We start from the raw sequence: 19,740 nt of genomic DNA on the forward strand, positions 1-19,740 counted from the left end.
GCCTAAGTGACATTTCCCCCATTGCAGTCTTTGCGGTGGCTGCCCAAAACATCCTTCAGTCCTGGACATTGGAATGTGCCAGTCTGCAACACTCGGTTGTGGACAGCTCTTTGCATTCGAAGACCAACAGATTTCAGGCAGACCAAAGAGTGCTTTCCACCAAGTTGATGATCCTCCAGCTGCTGTTGATGTTCATGTCATTGTGCATTCCTGGGAACAGACTATGGAGTCCTGCATCACAGAACTGCTTGGGATGAACCTTGACAAAAAACACTGGCTTTTCTCTCCAGGCCTTCTTTACAAAAGCACATTCCAGAAGGAGATGGGCAACAATCTCTTCCCCACAACAGCCACCTCAAGGGCAAGGGTGAAGGGGTGAGATTCTGGGCCTGAAGGAAGGTTCTTATGAAGAGGACGTTTCTCACCACCAGCCGAGCTACATCCTGATTTAAACGTTCTGGCGATGAGGCATTCTGCCAGATGGCTTTGACAGCCTGCTCAGGAAACCATTCAGCAGGATCAACCATCTCCTCTTCCTGCATGGTCTCTAAGACATAGAGGGGCTTGTGGTCAAAGGTGTACATAAACGTTTCCATGAGTGATAGAGGTGGCATGGCACAGTTCAGCTAATTGGAGTGATCCACAGGGGGGGGGGGGGGGGGAGGGGCGGGGGGGGGGGGGGGTGTCCAGACTCATCGTTTTGCAACACTGAGGACATGCAGAACCTCAGCACATAGCCATGTAATTTGAGTACCGAGGTCAGCTTGATACAACCTGATGGGCATCAATCCAGTCGAGACGCTGAGTAGCAGTGAACCGATGCTTTAATAGACTAAAAGTGTGCCAACCTGTAGCTCCTCCCACACTGCAAGACTGCCCCAGATCGACGGGCTCTTTACCTCCTCAGAGGGGCGGAGCCACAGGCAGAGCCAACAGCAGCACCAATAACAACATTCCAACAGTACAACAGCAACAACCAATAACAGAACAGTGATAACAGTAAGTATATACAACAGTAGAGATAATGATAGTACTAGAACAGTAGAACAATATGAAAATGAAATAAAAATTGCTTATTGTCACAAGTAGGCTTCAAATGAAGTTATTGTGAAAAGCCTCTAGTCGCTACATTCCGGCACCTGTTCGGGTAGGCTGGTACGGGAACATATATACAACAGCCTTACGTAACCATACTAGACCTCCTGCCAGCGGGAGACTGGGAGACTTCTAGACCGTAGGGCCAGAAGGACGGCCTTCCAGACCGTAGCATTCTCCCTCTCTACCTGCCCTGGTCACAGCCCTGACAGCCTCAGTGGAGTAGGGCAGGTTGCGGGCCTTGACAAAGTGAAGAAGCCGGGTGACCCCCAGGTGACAGAGCTCGTTGTGGATGGCGCATATACCGCGGGACAGGGCATCTGGGGACTCGTTGATGTCGTAGTTATAGGTGGAGAGCTCGATTCTCCACCGCAAAATTTTGTCATTCTTAATCTTGCCCCGCTGTGTGTTATTAAACATGAAGGCAACTGACCATTGGTCTGTGAGGAGAGTGAATCTCCTGCCGGCCAGGTAATGCCTCCAGTGTCGCACAGCTTCCACAATGGCTTGTGCTTCCTTCTCGATGGAGGAGTGTCGAATCTCGGAGGCATGGAGGGTACGGGAAAAAAAGGCGACAGGCCTTCCTGCCTGGTTGAGGGTAGCGGCCAGGGCAAAGTCAGGCGCATCACTCTCCACCTGGAATGGAAGGGATTCATCCACAGCATGCATCGTGGCCTTGGCAATGTCGGCTCTGATGCGGCTGAAAGCCAAGTGGGCCTCAGCCGTCAGGGGAAAAATGGTGGACTTAATGAGTGGGCGGGCCTTGTCCGCGTATTTGGGGACCCACTGGGTATAATACGAGATAAACCCCAGGCATCGTTTCAGGGCCTTGGGGCAGTGGGGAAGGGGGAGCAGGAGAAGGGGGCGCAGGCGGTCGGGTCGGGCCCTAGGACACCGTTTTACACGACATAGCCGAGGATGGCTAGCCGGGTTGTGCGGAAAACGCATTTCTCCTCATTGTAGGGCGGTGCGGAGGAATTTGTCTAGGTTCACGTCATGGCCACAGATGGTGACATTAACCAAGTACGGGAACGAGGCCCGCAGCCCGTAATGGTCCACCATTCGGTCCATTGTTCGTTGGAAGACCGAAACCGCGTTGGGGATGCCAAAGGGGACCTGGAGGAAATGGAAGAGGCGGCCATCTGCCTCGAAGGTAGTGTACTGGCGGTCTTCTGGCCGGATAGGGAGCTGGTCTACCGTAGAGAAGACTCGATACTGCGCAATCTGATTGACCATGTCAGATATGCGTGGGAGGGGGTACGCATTGAGCTGCGTGTACCGGTTGGTCGTCTGACTGTAGTCGACTACCATCCCGTTCTTCTCGCCGGTCCTGACGACCACCACTTGCGCTCTCCAGGGGCTATTACTAGCCTCGATGATCCCTTCCTCCAGGAGCCGCTGAACCTCTGGCCTGATGAAGGCCCTGTCCTGAGCACTGTACCGTCTGCTCCGGGTGGCGACGGGCTTACAGTGTGGGGTGAGGTTCGCGAAGAGCGAGGGAGGGGCGACCTTCAGATTCGCGAGGCTGCAGATCGTGAGAGGGGGCAGGGGTCCCCCGAATTTTAGAGTGAGGCTTCTGAGGTTGCACTGGAAATCTAAACCGAGCGGGGGGGGAGCGCAGAGATGAGGAAGGACGTAGAGCTTAAAGTTAGTATACTCCACGCCTTGTATTGACAGGTTTGCGACGCAATACCCCCGGATCTGCACGGAGTGCGAACCGGATGCGAGGGATATCGTCTGCAAGACGGGGAGGACCTGGAGGGAGCAGCGCCTTACCATATCTGGGTGGACAAAACTATCTGTGCTCCAGGAGTCGAAGAGACAGGACGCCGCCTGCCCGTTGAGTTTGACGGCCATCATAGAATTTCGCAGATGGTAAGGCCGGGACTGGTCGAGCTGGACCAAGCTGAGGTAATGCGGAGGACTATCTGTGGCAGCAGCGTGATCACAACATGGCGGCGTCAACGACAGCGGCCAAGATGGTGGCCCCCACGGGTCGCACGCGGCGGATGACGTGTCGGAAGGGGGCGGTCCCGACAGGCACGATGCCACGTTGCGAGGACTGTGAGCCTCAGGCCGGCAGTTACAACTGCGGGCGAGTACTCTCAATTCACGAAGTTATTCTGCGAGCGACTCACCCTGGCGCTGACGCCACGTGGTCAAGAGGTGTCGAGCGAGGCCCTCATTGACCGGCCTCACAAACTGTCCCTTGAGTACGTCTACAGCCTCCATATACGAGGCCGCGTCCTTGATTAACTGGAAGATCCGGTGGCTCACCCGGGCGTTGAGGAGACGCTGTTTGAGTGCCGGGGAAACCACAGCAGTCGAGGAGTTGAGGTAGGCCTCGAAGCAACTGAGCCAATGCTCAAAGATAGCCGCCGCTTCAGCGGCCTGCAGGTCCAGTTCGAGACGTTCAGATTTGAGGACAGCATCCATTATCAAAAAATTTTTTAGTCTATTAAATTGATGGATATCAATCCAGTCGAGACGCTGAGTAGCAGTGAACCGATGCTTTAATAGACTAAAAGTGTGCCAACCTGTAACTCCTCCCGCACTTCAAGACTGCCCCAGATCGACGGGCTTTATACCTCCTCAGAGGGGTGGAGCCACAGGCGGAGCCAACAGCAGCACCAATAACAACATTCCAACAGTACAACAGCAACAACCAATAACAGAACAGTGATAACAGTAAGTATATACAACAGTGGAGATAATGATAGTACTAGAACAGTAGAACAATTGTGAACATATATACAACAGCCTTACGTAGCCATACGTGGCTCACCACACAACCACACACAAAAGTGGTCATTACAGCAATGTTGGGCACATTTTCCCCCCTTTATCCTGATGTTTGTACATGGTGTCCCTGTGAACATGGTCCATGTTTTTTTACCTCTAGATAAAGCAGATGATGCTATTTATTATTGATTGTCTGTAGCAGCAGCCGTCTGGTTACTCTTGGCTGTCTGCAGCAGGGGACTGCTTATTATTAGGTGTCTGTAAAAGCAGCTGTCTGTAGTAGCAGGGTATTCACTATTGGCTGTCTGTAGTAGTAGGTTATTTACTATTGGCTAGCTGTAGTAACAGGGTATTTACTATTGGCTGGCTGGTTACTATGGACTGTCTGTAGTAGTAGGGTATTTACTATTGGCTGTCTGTAGTTGCAGGGTATTTACTATTGGCTGTCTGTAGTTGCAGGGTATTTACTATTGGCTGTCTGTAGTTGCAGGGTATTCACTATTGGCTGTGTCTAGCAGTTGGCTGGTTATTATGGGCTGTCTGTAGCAGCTGGCTGTTTATTATGGGCTGTCTGTAGCAGCTGGCTGGTTACTATTGACTGTCTGTAGCAGCTGGCTGGTTATTATGGGCTGTCTGTAGCAGCTGGCTGGTTACTATTGGCTGTCTGCAATGTTGTTGCAATGGTTGGTGTGAATTCTGATTGTTGGAAAGGAGACTGTATATTGGCTGATTGGACTAGTTGCCGCCTTGTTATTGGTTGTTTTTATTGAGTGACAGCAGATATCCTGGAGCCGGACTCAGTTTGTGGACCCATTTCCTGGTTTGGTGAGTCGGGCGGCTTAGTGCCAGGGGGAATATGTCGGTTTCAGGAGCGGGGCGATGGGTCCGGGTTGTTTTGATCACTGTGTTCAGTTTAAACGTGCTGCTCGCAGAAAACGTGAACTTGAAACATTCGCCTCCGTCGCACACAGCTGTCCGCCTCTTTACAGACACCGAATTGGCCAAATACAACGGAGAAGAGGTTTGTGAAAGTGACTTGTTAAGAAAACTATTTAATGTTTTTGACTTGCTGCTTTGTGCTGGGTATTTGATCAGAGGTTTCAAGGATATTTTCTGAAGTAGCTGATAAATTGCGGTGTCATTCCATTCATTTGCAGGTGGCGTTTCCTCTAGTTAGCCTATTCCCACCCGAATATTTCTCAATCGCTCATTATTAATTAATAAGGAACCTGATCTTTATGTACCACATCACGTTGATAGCGCAGTAATCATTGTTTTTTGCAAGTTTATGAATTGTGAATAAATATAACTTTCGCACCAATTTACCATTTTTGAAAATATGATTATGGCAATACTATCCATCCGTGACCTGAGCAATCAGACATTTTTCAAATTTATTTGTTCGTGGGATGTGGGCATCATTGGTTAGGCCAGCACTTCTCCATCCCTAATTGCTCTTGTGAAGGTGGTTGGGGAACTATCTTGGACCACTGAAGTCCATGTGGTTATGTGCACCCATGGTGCTCTTCGGTTGTGAGTACCAGGATTTGGGCCCAATGACACTGAGGGATGGTGATATATTTCCAAGTCAGGATGCTGTTTGGCTTGGAGGGGCAGTTGCCATGCATCTGTCGCCCTTGCCTTTCTAAGTGGCAGAGGTTGTGCGGTTGGAATATACTTTGGTGCTACCAAAGGAGTCTTGGTGTGTTGCTGCAATACATCGTGCAGATTGTTCACACCTATGCCCATGTACATTGGTGGTGAATGGAATGGTAACGACAGGAGACTGATAACCCCCTAATCCTTCTGACTGTAATCCGTGTGGTTTAATTTAGGTAAGGCCGGGATGTGCTTCCAAACCCCAGTTTGTACAAAGTCACGAGCTGCAGACTTGCATAGATTTTAAACTAGAAATATTATTTATTGATGTTTATTTGCTGTAACCTGTTATGTTTGTAATAGAACATAGAAAATACAGCACAGAACAGGCCCTTCGGCCACGATGTTGTGCCGAACCTTTGTCCTAGATTAATCATAGATTATCATTGAATTTACAGGGCCGAAGGAGGCCATTCGGCCCTTTGAGTCTGCACCGGCTCTTGGAAAGAGCACCCTACCCAAATTCAACACCTCCACCCAACACCAAGGGCAATTTTGGACACTAAGGGCAATTTATCATGGCCAATCCACCTAACCTGCACATCTTTGGACTGTGGGAGGAAACCGGAGCACCCGGAGGAAACCCACGCACACACTGGGAGGGCGTGCAGACTCCGCACAGACAGTGACCCAAGCCGGAATCGAACCTGGGACCCTGGAGCTGTGAAGTAATTGTGCTATCCACAATGCTACCGTGCTGCCCTTAAGAACAAATAAATCTACACTATATCATTTTACCGTAATCCATGTACCTATCCAATAGCTGCTTGAAGGTCCCTAATGTTTCCGACTCAACTACTTCCACAGGCAGTGCATTCCATGCCCCCACTACTCTCTGGGTAAAGAACCTACCTCTGATATCCCTCCTATATCTTCCACCTTTCACCTTAAATTTATGTACCCTTGTAATGGTTTGTTCCACCCGGGGAAAAAGTCTCTGACTGTCTACTCTATCTATTCCCCTGATCATCTTATAAACCTCTATCAAGTCGCCCCTCATCCTTCTCCGTTCTAATGAGAAAAGGTCTAGCACCCTCTACCTTTCCTCCGTAAGACCTACTCTCCATTCCAGGCAACATCCTGGTAAATCTTCTTTGCACCTTTTCCAAAGCTTCCACATCCTTCCTAAAATGAGGCGACCAGAACTGAACTGATAAAATAAAATACATTTTTTTTAAAAAAAGAAAGAAATATTATTTATTCATATTCTCACTTCCCGGAAACTTAACGCACATTACATACACACGAGAAAGATATAGTAAAAGATGGGAGTATGAATGTTTAAACCAAACAGAATAATTACAGTTCACATTTTCTTAAGTGTCCATTTTTGAGTTCTATTCCTGAGTGATGTACACACAGCAAGTAGAGTAAAAAGCCATGGCAATACTTGTCTTCAGAGGACCAGTTCCCCCTTTCCAGGCAAACTCCGGATCTTTTTGAAACGGGCTTTCAAGGAGGCTTCAAAACTTGATTAGCCTTGTGGCTTTGTAGAAAGCTAGATGCTATAAGCCTGATTTCAGTAGTGATGTTCCTTCTGATACTCCTGTATTATGCTGGAGAAGCAAGTAATAGAAGACTTAAAAAAATTAGAGTTTGGGTCATGTGATGACTGACCATTGATACACGATGGAAAACTTATCAATAGTTTATTCATGTTAATGAAGATGTTTCCACCTCCATGGTCAAAGACCATCACCATGCAATAGAGGCAGATAGGAGTCCTTAACATTTCTCTTGTGCATAGTAAATTTTGTTGGTTCTCCTTTGTTACCTGCTAGCCCCGGAGACACAAATTTGTAGCCTTATTTGTCCTTGCTGTTTTGAGGTATATCTTGACCATGGCAGTTGCGATATTCCACAAGGATGCTGTCTAGACATGTTCATGTAATCCACTTTTAGATCCAGAACTTTAGCAAACTTGCAGTTGCAAATGTCTGGTGACCTGTGGTAGCCATCTTGATGATTAACTGTCCTTTTCAGAGAGGCCATGCAGGTTTAAAAAAATTTGCAATACCCTCCATGTCCAGCTAGCACGACTATATCCTCCATTTGAAGTTGGGACTTCATCTGTGCGTTGGTCACTCCTACCAATACTACCCGAGGACAGGTGCATCTGAAAGAATGGTAGAATTCCTACAGTGCCATTTTGGTCCACCGAGTCTGCACCAACCCTATGCCCGCATCCCCATCCTATGCTGCATCTGTAACAGGTATATTAGCGAGGACAAAGTCAAGTAGGTTTTCCCCATGTCCTTTAGGATTTGGCCAGCTCGGTCAGTGGCTGTCCTGCAAGCTACTCTAGATAATGGACATTGGAGTTCCACCACCCAGAATATGTTCTGTGCCCTTTCCACCCTCTGTGGTTCTTCCAATTGGTGTTCAACATGGAGGAGTACTGATTTGTCAGACGTGGGAGAGCGGTTGGTGGCAATCAGGTTTCCTTACCCATGTTTTAGTTGATGCCATGAGACCTCATTGGGTCTGGAGTCAAATTGAGGGCTCCCAGGTAAACCGTATACCACTGTACCACCACCTCTTGGTCTGTCCTGCTAGTACCCAGGGATGGTGATGGTGTTGTCTGGGGCATGGTCTGTAATTATGATTTCGCAATTTCTGATTCCCAATTTTAGCAAAAGGCACCAGTTGTTAGTAAAGAAGATTTTGGAGGGTTGATAGGCTGAATTTGCTGTTGCCATTTGCAGTGCCTAGGTTGATGCCGGGTGGCTCATTTAATTCCTTTGAAACTTTATAAAGTTTTGGGCAACTGAGTGGCTTGCCAGGTCATTTCAAAGGACAGTTAAAAGTCAACCACATTGCTGTGGGCCTGGAGTCGTGTAGGCCATACAAGGTAAGCCCTAAAGGATATTAGTGAACCAGAAGGACTTTTACAAGAATTGACAATGGTTTCATGGTCACCATTACGGAGGTCAGCCTTTAATTCCAGATTTCTTATTGAATTTGAATTCCACCAGTTACCAAAGTGAGATTTGAACCCATGCCCCTCAAAGCATTAGCCTGGGCCTCTGGGTTGCTTGTCCAATGACATTGTCACAGCACCACTGCCTCTCCTGACTGTTTAAATCTTTTAGACAATTTTTTGCTTCCATTGAACTAATTGCATAATGAATGTGATTATATTAATTACATTATTTTTAGTTTGGGTGTAATCTATTTATCCCCAGTTCCTCATCATATTATAACAAAACATCTATGTCATTGGGCCACTACACCAAGCTCAGACTGAGCGAGAAACATTTGGTTGGAATATTGCTTTAACTTTGAATCTCAGCAACTGGATTCTTTTCTCCCAGCAATATATCTGAAATAAATAACAACTTATGTTTGTATAATGATGCTGTACAATAATGCTTACAAAAATAAGTAGAGGGGCAGGTAGTGTTGAAGAAGCGGGAGGCTACAGAAGGACTTGGACAGGCTAGGATGTGGAAAAGTGTGAGGATATGCACTGTGGTAGGAAGAATAGAGGCATAAACTACTTTCTAAATGTCAAAAGGCTTTGGGAATCTGAAGCACAAAGGGACTTGAGTGTCCTCGTTCAGGATTCTCTTGGGGTTAACATGCAGGTTCAGTTGGTAGCTAGGAAGGAAAATGGAATGTTAACATTCATGTTGAGAGGGCTAGAATACAAGAGCAGGGATGTACTGCTGAGGCTATATAAGGCTCTGGTCAGACCCCATTTAGAATATTGTGAGCAGTTTAGGGCCTGCCACAGAAGGCTGTGGAGGCCAAGTCACTGAGTGTGTTTTGAGATAGGTTCTTGATTAATAAGGTGATCAGGAGTTATGGAGAGAAGGCAGGTTCTTGAATAACAAGGGGATCAAGGGTCACGGGGAGAAGGCAGGAGGATGGTGATGAGAAACATATCAACCATGATCGAATGACAGAGCAGACTCGATAGGCCCAATGGCCTAATTCTGCACCTATATCTTATAGCCTAAAACAAATTCAAGGTGTTTCATAGAGATGTAAGGAAAATGGATGCAGAGCCAAAACACGGGCTAATAACTAGTGTGACAAAGTTTGATCAAAGAGGGTCTGAAACAAAGGGGAAGCTTGGAGGGAAGGGAGTGTTTAGGGAGAGAATCATATTGCCAAGTGTGAGATAGAGGGGAACACAAATTTGGTTCCTCTAAATCTTGTTCGTGGGTGGATTGAGAAATTTCAAATATGAGACATTGGACAAAGGAAACCAAAGTAGGTGAGGAAAGAGGTGATGGTCAAATATGATTGAACATGCGCCCAGAGCTTTGTATGAGTTGATGTTTAGGTGGAGGCTGGAACCCAGCCAGAAATGTGTAGATCACAGGAATGGATAAGGATTATAGAAGCAGAAAGGTGTGAGTTTATGGCAAAGGTAGGCAATTTGGATTGGATTTGTTTATTGTCACGTGTACCAAGGTACAGTGAAAAGTATTTTTCTGCAAGCAGCTCAAACAGATCATTAAGTACATGAAAATACATAATAGGGCAACACCAAGGTACACCATGTAAATACATAGACACCGGCATCGGGTGGAGCATATCGGGGTGTAGTATTAATCAGGTCAGTCCATAAGAAGAGGGTCGTTTAAGAGTCTGGTAACAGCAGGGAAGAAGCTGTTTTTGAATCTGTTCATGCGTGTTCTCAGACTTTTGTATCTCTTGCCCGATGGAAGAAGTTGGAAGAGTGAGGAAGCTGATATCATCTACCTCAACGTCACTTTGCTGCACTATCCACATATCCCTTGATGTATTATCCAGAAACCTATAGGATCCATACAGTGCAGAAGGTGCCCATTTGCCCCTCCGAAAGAGCACCTTACCTAGGCCCACTCCTACCCTATCCCCATAACCCCACCTAACCTGCACATCTTTGGACACTAAGGGCCAATTTAGCATGTCCAATCCACCTAACCTGCACATGTTTGTGACTGTGGGACGAAACCGGAGCACCAGGAAACCCACGCAGATACGGGGAAAATACAGGCCTAGTTTTCTCAATCTCTCTCCTCAACAGACAATCCTGCCATCCCAGGTCTGGTGAACTTCAGTTGCACTCCCTCTGTAGCAAGTATATACTTTCTCAGATAAGGAGACCAAAAACTGTACACAATACTCCAGACACACTCCTACTAAGGGCAATGGTTGCAGTTGTAGCAAGCTAATCATCTCTGCTCCAGCAGATTCAACCGAGCTTCCATCACTTAATCCCCCATCATATACATCCCAGAGATCAGCATTGACCAGAAACTTGTATACAGTGGTTACAAGAGCAGGTCAGGTGCTGGTTTAATTCCTGACTCCCCAAAGCCTGCCCTTCATTTACAAGGTGCAAGTTGGGAGTGTGGTGATTACCCTCCTCTTGCCTGGATGAACATTGCTCCAGCAACATTCAAGCAGCTTGGTGCCATCCATGACAATGCAAATTCACTTGATTGACAACCCAGCCACTGGCTTATATAATCCAAAGGGTTGTGAATCTGTGGAATTTACTACCCCAGAGTGCGGTGGGTGCAGGGACAGTGAGTAAATTTAAGGAGGAGTTAGACAGATTTTTAATTGGTAATGGTCTAAAGAGTTATGGAGAACTGGCAGGATGGTGGAATTGAGGCCAGGATGGGATTAGCCATGATTACATTGGGGGCATTAGGCTCGGGAGGCTAAATTACCTACTCCCACTCCTACATCATGTGTTCTAGGGAGGAGATGCTCTGGCTGATTTCGCAATCCAGCTCTTGGCTTGTAACATTGTAGGTAGCAGATGAGGAACTTATTAGCCATGATAGAATGGCGGATCCGAATGGCCTAATTCTGCTCCTGTATCTTATGAACTTGTATGCTTACTCCCTCTGCCAAAGGCACACAGTGGTATCAATGATGGTATACAAGTCAGAAGGTAAACTGTTTTTGACAAAGTTGCACATAAGAAATTAACATTTAAAATGAAGTGTTTGGGTTTGGAAGTAATGTATTGAGATGGATGGAAAACTGATGGGCAGATAGGAAACCAAGAGAAGGAATAAACTGTATTTTTAGTGGCAGGCAGTAACTAGTGGGGAACCAGAGGGATCAATGGTAGGAACCCAGCCATTCCCAATATATTAATGAATAAGATGAGGGGACTAAATGGAATATTTACAGATGACACAAAGCTGGGTGAAAGGGTGAACTGTGTGGAGGATACAGAAATGCTTCAGTGTGATTTGGGCAGATGCAGTATAATGTGGATAAATGTGAGGTTATCCACTTTGGTAGCAAAAACAGGAAGGCAGACTATTTGAATGGCTATAAGTTGAGAGAGGGGAATGTGCAACGAGACCTGGGTGTCCTTGTACACCACCGCTGCAGGTAATCATGCAGGTGAAGAAGGTAAATGGTAAATTCACCTTCTTAGCGAGAGGATTCGAGTACAGGAGCAGGGATGTCTTGCTGCAGTTATGCAGGGCCTTTGCGAAACCACACCTGGAATATCATGTGCAGTTTTTGTCTCCTTATCTGAGGAAGAATGTTCTTGCCATGAGGGCTAAATTTTTACCAGACTGATTCCTGGTATGAGGAAAGATTGAATCAGTTAGAATTATATATGCTGGAGTTTAGAAGAATGAGGGAGGATCTCATTGAAACCTATAAAATTTGACAGGACTAGACACTGTAGATGCAGGAAGGATGTTCCCGATGGCAAGAATGCACACAACCAGGGGTCACAGTCTGTGGATACTGGGTAGACCATTTAGGACTGCGATAAGACCATCCAGAGAGTGGTCAGCCTGTTGAATTCTCTACCACAGAAAGCAGTTGAGGCCAAAACATTTTGGGTTTTCAAGAAGGAGTTCCATATAGCTTTTGGGGCTAAAGGGTAAAAATAATATTGTGTGGGGGGGGGGGGGGGGGGGAAGAGGGAACAGTTTACTGATCAGCCATGATCATAATGAAGGGCTGAAGGGCTCACTCCTCCTATTGTCTATGTTTCTATACACTGCAGCAGCTCCAGGCTTCTTCCAAACCCATATCCTCTACCACCTAGAAGGACAAAGACAGCAGGCATTTGGAAACATCACCAACTGCAAGTTCCCCTCCAAGCCATGCCATCTTAACTTGGAACTATATTCACTTTCACTAAATCAAGAACCTGGAACTTCCTTCCTAATAACATTGTGGGCCTACCTTCACCACATGGACTGCAGAGGTTCAAGAATGCAGCTTGCCATTACCTTCTCAAGAGCCATTAGAAAGGGGCAGTAATTACTGGCATTGCTAATATTCCATTCATTAATTTAAAAAGAAAAAGTCCAAAATCTATTTGGTAAATCTCTAATCTGCCATTAATTCTTTCTTTTGTGTTCTTAGAAAGATCAACCCATCTACATGGCAATTAAGGGAGTTGTGTTTGATGTCACGCTGGGAAAAGGTAAAGATTGTTTTCCGATGGTGACCTCCTTTCTTCCTTCTGAACTGATATTAAAGTTTGTGTGTTGTTAAATCTGCAACTGAAGCCTGATGGTAATGGGTTTAATCCGTATTGTTAACTTTCATATGCCAGCTCCAAATTTCCCAGTGATTGTAAAATTATGTTTTCCTGGAGATCCCTGAAAGCTTGTTCGCAATGCAGCTCTTCACATAACATTTTGGGAAATTCCCCATCTATCAAAGTTTTTCTTCCTACAGCAACTAAACCAGGAAGCTTTTGCTTCTCTGTCTTAGTACATCAGCAAAAAATAATTACCATAGTTAGCCCCCCAGGAAACAGAATTATTGGGAACCTAAAGTTACATCTCTTCTGCAAGTATAAATCTGATCAATTGCTAACACGCCTCTGGTTTTGGCATTCCGGTGCCCAATAAAACATTTATCTCCTCCCACCCTGGCCATTCCTCCTGCTATGGCCATGGCAGCACTTCCTGATTGAGATGCTATTGGCTCACAACTGGTTTGAGCCATTTGTTGTTAAATCTGTCTCTGCTACATCGAGCCCCTCTGGGCCTTGCCCTGGTCTGTCATCACTGCTCCCTCCTGGAATAATAATAATAATAATCTTTTATTGTCACCAAGTCGGCTCACACTGCAATGAAGTTACTGTGAATAGCTCCATATTCCGTCGCCTGTTCGGGTACACAGAGGGAGAATTCAGAATGTCCAAATTACCTAACAGCAAGTTTTCTGGGACTTGTGGGAGGAAACCGGAGCACCCGGAGGAAACCCACGCAGACACAGGGAGAACATGCAGACTCCACACAGACAGTGACCCAAGCCGGAATCGAACCTGGGACCCCGGAGCTGAGAAGCAACAGTGCTCACCACTGTGCTACCGTGCCACCCATGGTTACCCCCAGCTTCTTTGCTCCTCTGTTAACTGTCTCCATGAGCTCCTGTCCTCCTTCTTCACCCTTGACTCCAATCATTGTGAGGGGGCTCATGGAATTCTTTGTCATTAAAATTGAGACCATCCATTCAAAGAACAATACAGTACAGGAACAGACCCTTCGGCCCTCCAAGCTTGTACCGGTCATGATGCCAACCTTCGCCGAAACCCCAAAGAACAATACAGCACAGGAACTCGATTGGCCCTTGCTCCTTTACCTTTTCCACAATGCCAAACTTTCCCTCCGGATCCCATTCTTGCCTCTGCTTGAATCTGCATCTTTCTTCACTTGCTTTCCTGTCTCCCCACATACTCTGTTTCAGCTCATCATCTCATCCTGTTTCAGCTCATCATCTCATCCATGAAGCCCACCACCTGCTCCCTCAATTCTATTCCCACTAATCACCTTCCCTTCCTGGTCCCCACCCTAGCTGACAATATATTTGAATATCTTGAATATTTCTCACTACTGCCATCATCACACATTGCTCAAAAACTCACCCTTGACCCGCATATTCTTGCAAACTACCATTACGGTGTTTGTTTTTGTTGTTTTACTGGACAGGGCACACTAGATGACCTATGATGATGAACCACTTCTGTTTTTATCCACTATAATGATGCAAGCTGGGTGGCCTGTATTTTGTTGCCACAATATTTCAAGTCTTTTTATGGCAAGTCTTCAGGTGCATAAGTCAATGGTATATTTATTTGAGAATCAGGTCAATGGAGTTACTGCCTTACTGGGGCACAGTACGAAGTCTTACAACACCAGGTTAAAGTCCAACAGGTTTGTTTCGATGTCACTAGCTTTCGGAGCGCTGCTCCTTCCTCGGGTGAATGAAGAGGTCTGTTCCAGAAACACATGTATAGACAAATTCAAAGATGCCAAACAATGCTAGGAATGCGACCATTAGCAGGTTATTAAATCCTTACAGATCCAGAGATGGGGTAACCCCAGGTTAAAGAGGTGTGAATTGCATCAAGCCAGGACAGTTGGTAGGATTTCGCAGGCCAGATGGTGGGGGATGAATGTAATGCGACATGAATCCCAGGTCCCGGTTGAGGCCGCACTCCTGTGTGCGGAACTTGGCTATAAGTTTCTGCTCGGCGATTCTGCGTTGTCACGGGTCCTGAAGGCCGCCTTGGAGAACGCTTACCCGGAGATCAGAGGCTGAATGCCCTTGACTGCTGAAGTGTTCCCCGACTGGAAGGGAACATTCCTGCCTGGTGATTGTTGCGCGATGTCCGTTCATTCGTTGTCGCAGCGTCTGCATGGTCTCGCCAATGTACCACGCTTCGGGACATCCTTTCCTGCAACGTATGAGGTAGACAACGTTGGCCGAGTCGCACGAGTATGTACCGCGTACCTGGTGGGTGGTGTTCTCACGTGTTATAGTGGTATCCATGTCGATGATCTGGCACGTCTTGCAGAGATTGCCATGACAGGGTTGTGTGGTGTCGTGGTCACTGTTCTGAAGACTGGGTAGTTTGCTGCAAACAATGGTTCGTTTGAGGTTGCGCGGTTGTTTGAAGGCAAGTAGTGGGGGTGTGGGGATGACCTTGGCAAGATGTTCATCGTCATCAATGACGTGTTGAAGGCTGTGAAGAAGATGACGTAGTTTCTCCGCTCCGGGGAAGTACTGGACGACGAAGGGTATTCTGTCGGTTGTGTCCGATGTTTGTCTTCTGAGGAGGTCGGTGCGGTTTTTCGCTGTGGCGCGTTGGAACTGTCGCTCGATGAGTCGAGCGCCATATCCTGTTCGTACGAGGGCATCTTTCAACGTCTGTAGATGTCTGTTACGCTCCTCCTCGTCTGAGCAGATCCTGTGTATACGGAGCGCTTGTCCATAGGGGATGGCTTCTTTAATGTGTTTAGGGTGGAAGCTGGAGAAGTGGAGCATCATGAGGTTATCTGTGGGTTTGCGGTAAAGCGAAGTGCTGAGGTGACCGTCCTTGATGGAGACGAGTGTGTCCAAGAATGCGACCGATTTGGGAGAGTAGTCCATGGTGAGTCTGATGGTTGGATGGAACTTATTAATGTCATCGTGTAGTTGTTTCAGTGATTCTTCGCCGTGGGTCCAAAGGAAAAAAATGTCATCGATGTATCTGGTGTATAACGTCGGTTGAAGGTCCTGTTCAGTGAGTAGGTCTTGTTCAAACTTGTGCATAAAGATGTTGGCGTATTGGGGTGCGAAGTTGGTCCCCATGGCTGTTTCGTGCGTCTGGATGAAGAACTTGTTGTCGAAGGTGAAGACGTTGTGATCCAGAATGAAGCGGATGAGTTGCAGAATTGCGTCTGGAGATTGGCAGTTGTCGGTGTTGAGTACTGAGGCTGTTGCAGCAATGCCGTCGTCATGGGGGATGCTGGTGTAGAGTGCCGAGACGTCCATTGTGACGAGGAATGTTCCTGGTTCAACTTGTCCATGGGTGCTGAGTTTCTGTAGGAAGTCCGTCGTGTCGCGACAGAAGCTGGGTGTACCTTGTACGATGGGTTTCAAGATGCCCTCGATGTAGCCAGAGAGGTTCTCACACAGGGTCCCATTGCCTGAAACGGTAGGGCGGCCTGGTGTGTTGGCCTTATGTATTTTCGGGAGGCAGTAGAGATCCCCAGTGCGGGGAGTACGTGGGATGAGAGCACGTAGGGTGCTCTGAAGATCTGGATCCAAGGTCTTGATCAGTCTGGGGCATGCAGTGGTGTAGTGGTATTGTCACTGGACTAGTAATCCAGAGACCCAGGGTCATGCTCTGGAGACCCGGGTTCGAATCCCGCCATGGCAGATGGTGAAATTTGAATTCAATAAAAATCTGGAATTAAAAGTCTAAAAGGTGTCGATTGTTGTAAAAACCCATCTGGTTCACTAATGTCTCTTTAGGGAAGAAAATCTGACATCCTTACCTGAAAGGAGAGAGTTGTTTAAAATGATAATATGGTATACACCAAACTTTACAAAGACATTTTTATCAAAGTCCCCTGAGTTTTAATTACTCATTTTAATATATTCCTTCCCCACCCCACATCATTTCAGTTTCACTGCCTCCTTTAATTATTAATAGGCCCATAGCCAGACGTCCGGATGGAAAAGTTCAACATGAAGACAGTTTCATGTCTTCTCCCGGTTATGCTCTGGCTGACCTCTCTGCCGGTGCAATTTGCTTATCATAGTTGAAGTGCGTGCTATCTGTTCTCCACTGAGTCAAAAGGCAATGCATTGAATAAGCTACAAAGATTTACATAGTGGAAGGAATGGCTGTGGTTGCCAGACTTGATGTTAGAAGCTAATCTCGACCATTTCCATTTTCCAACCAATGTAATTAGAATGTAACTGACAGTGCCAGGCTGGCAACCCAGGTGCCACTGCCAGGGTGCCAGTTGGCACTGTCGGTGCCCAGGTGGCACTAATAGTGCCAGGGCACCACCCTGCACAAAGGACATGCAGCGGTGGGCTCCGGTCCCCGGGAGACACCCACAAGTGCCATTTCGTCTGGTCCCCGTTTGTGGCAAACAGTGCTGAACAACACTCACCCGACGTCTGTAAGGCAAAGGGATTGAATCCCAAAGCCTCAGGTACCTCCGGAATAAGAACATAAGAACTAGGAACAGGAGTAGGCCATCTGGCCCCTCGAGCCTGTTCCGCCATTTAATGAGATCATGGCTGATCTTTGTGGACTCAGCTCCACTCTCCGGCCCGTACACCATATCCCCGAATCCCTTTATTCTTTAGAAAGGCATCTATCTTTTTCTTAAAAACGTTTAAAAAAGGAGCCTCAACTGCTTCACTGGGCAAGGAATTCCAGAGATTCACAACCCTTTGGGTGAAGAAGTTCCTCCTACACTCCGTCATAAATCTACCTCCCCTTATTTTGAGGCTATGCCCCCTAGTTCTGCTTTCCCCGACCAGTGGAAACAACCTGCCCGCATCTATCCTATCTATTCCCTTCATAATTTTATATGTCTCAATAAGATCCCCCAGCATCCTTCTAAACTCCAATGAGTATAGTCCCAGTCTACTCAACCTCTCGTCATAATCTAATCCCCTCAACTCTGGGATCAACCTAGTGAATCTCCTCTGCACTCCCTCCAGTGCCAATATGTCCTTTCTCAGGTAAGGAGACCAAAACTGAACACAATACTCCAGATGCGGCCTCACCAACACCTTATACAATTGCAGCATAACCTCACTAGTCTTGAACTCCATCCCTCTAGCAATGAAAGACAAAACTCGATTAGCCTTCTTAATCACCTGTTGCACCTGCACACCAACTTTTTGCGACTCGTGCACCAGCACACCCAGGTCTCTCTGCACAGCAGCATGTTTTAACATCTTACCATTTAAATAATAATCCATTCTGCTGTTATTCCTCCCAAAATGGATAGCCTCACACTTGGCAACGTTGAATTCCATCTGCCAGACCCTAGCTCATTCACCTAACCTATCCAAATCCTTCTGCAGACTTCCGGTATCCTCTGCACGTTTTGCTTTACCAATCATCTTAGTGTCGTCTGCAAATCTGCACACTCCTGAACAATGCCTAGGCGGGGGTGGCAGAGACAGTCACTGCTGCCAGCCTCACCAGGAGGAAACACTTGCGATCCTAAGGGGTGGGGGCCACAGGTGAGGCCTTTGCTCTGAGAGGGGCAGTATTCCAGGGACGGTTCTAAAGGTTATGGTGTGGGTGCACTTTGGGGAGAGCTCTGCTAATCCCCTGTTGCTTTGTAAATCACCGCCAATCAGCTCTCCCCCCTAGAGGGGAAATTAAGGGGCAATTTAGCGTGGCCAATCCACCTACCCTGCACATTTTTGGGTTGTGGGGGTGAGACCCACACCGCCACAGGAGAACGTGCAAACTCCACACGGACAGTGACCGGAGGCTGGGATCGAACCCAGCTCCTCGGTGCCAAGAGGCAGCAGTGCTAACCACAGCACCACCATGCCTTGGAGGGGGGGTATTGTGCTTCTGAGGAATGCTAACAGCTGGTGGGCCACTGATTGAGCTTGGCCACGCCCATCCCCTTGCTGATCCTACTGAGGTATAAGGGTTTCCAGAGGGGCAGCCTGGGTGGGCTGCCACAGCACCAGAGGCTCTCTGAACATTTCACAGTACAGTCAGCAGTGTGAGCAGCCAGGAGCCTGTAAGTAGCACCAAAGGGGTGTGTTTACTATACACACTGCAGCAATGGCGTTCTGAGCCAGGCCATCCCGATCCTGAAGAGACACACCCCGAGTCCATAGACCTAGCAACAAGTCGTTTCCAGCTACTGCCCTGGCCCAGGCAGCCGCACTGCAACCCACCCCCTCCAAGCAAGCCCAACAATATTTGAGTTTTTCTTGGCCTCCTGCTTCCCCATAACAGCCATGTTACCCAGGCCCTGCTTGTAAGTACTTGCACCAAATTGTGCCCGCGAGACGTCTGCCTAAGAGGGGCGAAGCAGCACGGTGGCACAGTGCCTCACAGCGCCAAGGAGCCAGGTTCGATCCCGGCCCCCAGTCACTGTCAATGTGGAGTCTGCACATTCTGCCCGTGTCTGTGTGGGTCTCACCCCCCACAACCTAAAGATTTGCAGTGCGGGTGGCTTGGTCACGCTAAATTGACCCTTTAATTGGAAAAAGTAAAGAGGGGTGGAGCATTGCAGTGGGCGGAGCATCACAGGGGCGGAGAATGCAGAGGGGTGGAGCATGAAGTGTCCAACTCGCTAATATTTAAATCTATGCAAATGACCACATTTGCATGGACCCGCTAGCACAGGGTGCAAACTTCGATAATGCTTCCAGCAAGGGACAGGCACATGGCGATGGAATCGGCACCTGCCGCAAATCGAGATTTTTGCATTGTGCACTACTCTGCCCAATCGCAATTCTTGCTGCTGGCACGCGTAGTAG

The 19,740-nt window shown here is 47.4% G+C and overlaps 1 protein-coding gene across 1 annotated transcript in view; it reads left to right on the plus strand.

Annotated features, from left to right (window-relative positions):
• The first annotated feature begins 4,625 nt into the window (after nt 1-4,625).
• The window catches only part of nenf (neudesin neurotrophic factor), a 28,860-nt gene continuing 13,745 nt past the window's right edge, over nt 4,626-19,740 (plus strand). The window contains exons 1-2 of the mRNA XM_072508757.1: nt 4,626-4,858; nt 12,847-12,907. Coding sequence (XP_072364858.1) covers nt 4,694-4,858; nt 12,847-12,907 — 226 coding nt within the window. The 5' untranslated portion in view covers nt 4,626-4,693. The remainder of the gene's footprint in view (nt 4,859-12,846; nt 12,908-19,740) is intronic.

Source organism: Scyliorhinus torazame, chromosome 1 (assembly GCF_047496885.1).
Source record: "Scyliorhinus torazame isolate Kashiwa2021f chromosome 1, sScyTor2.1, whole genome shotgun sequence".
Classification (NCBI taxonomy): domain Eukaryota; kingdom Metazoa; phylum Chordata; class Chondrichthyes; order Carcharhiniformes; family Scyliorhinidae; genus Scyliorhinus; species Scyliorhinus torazame.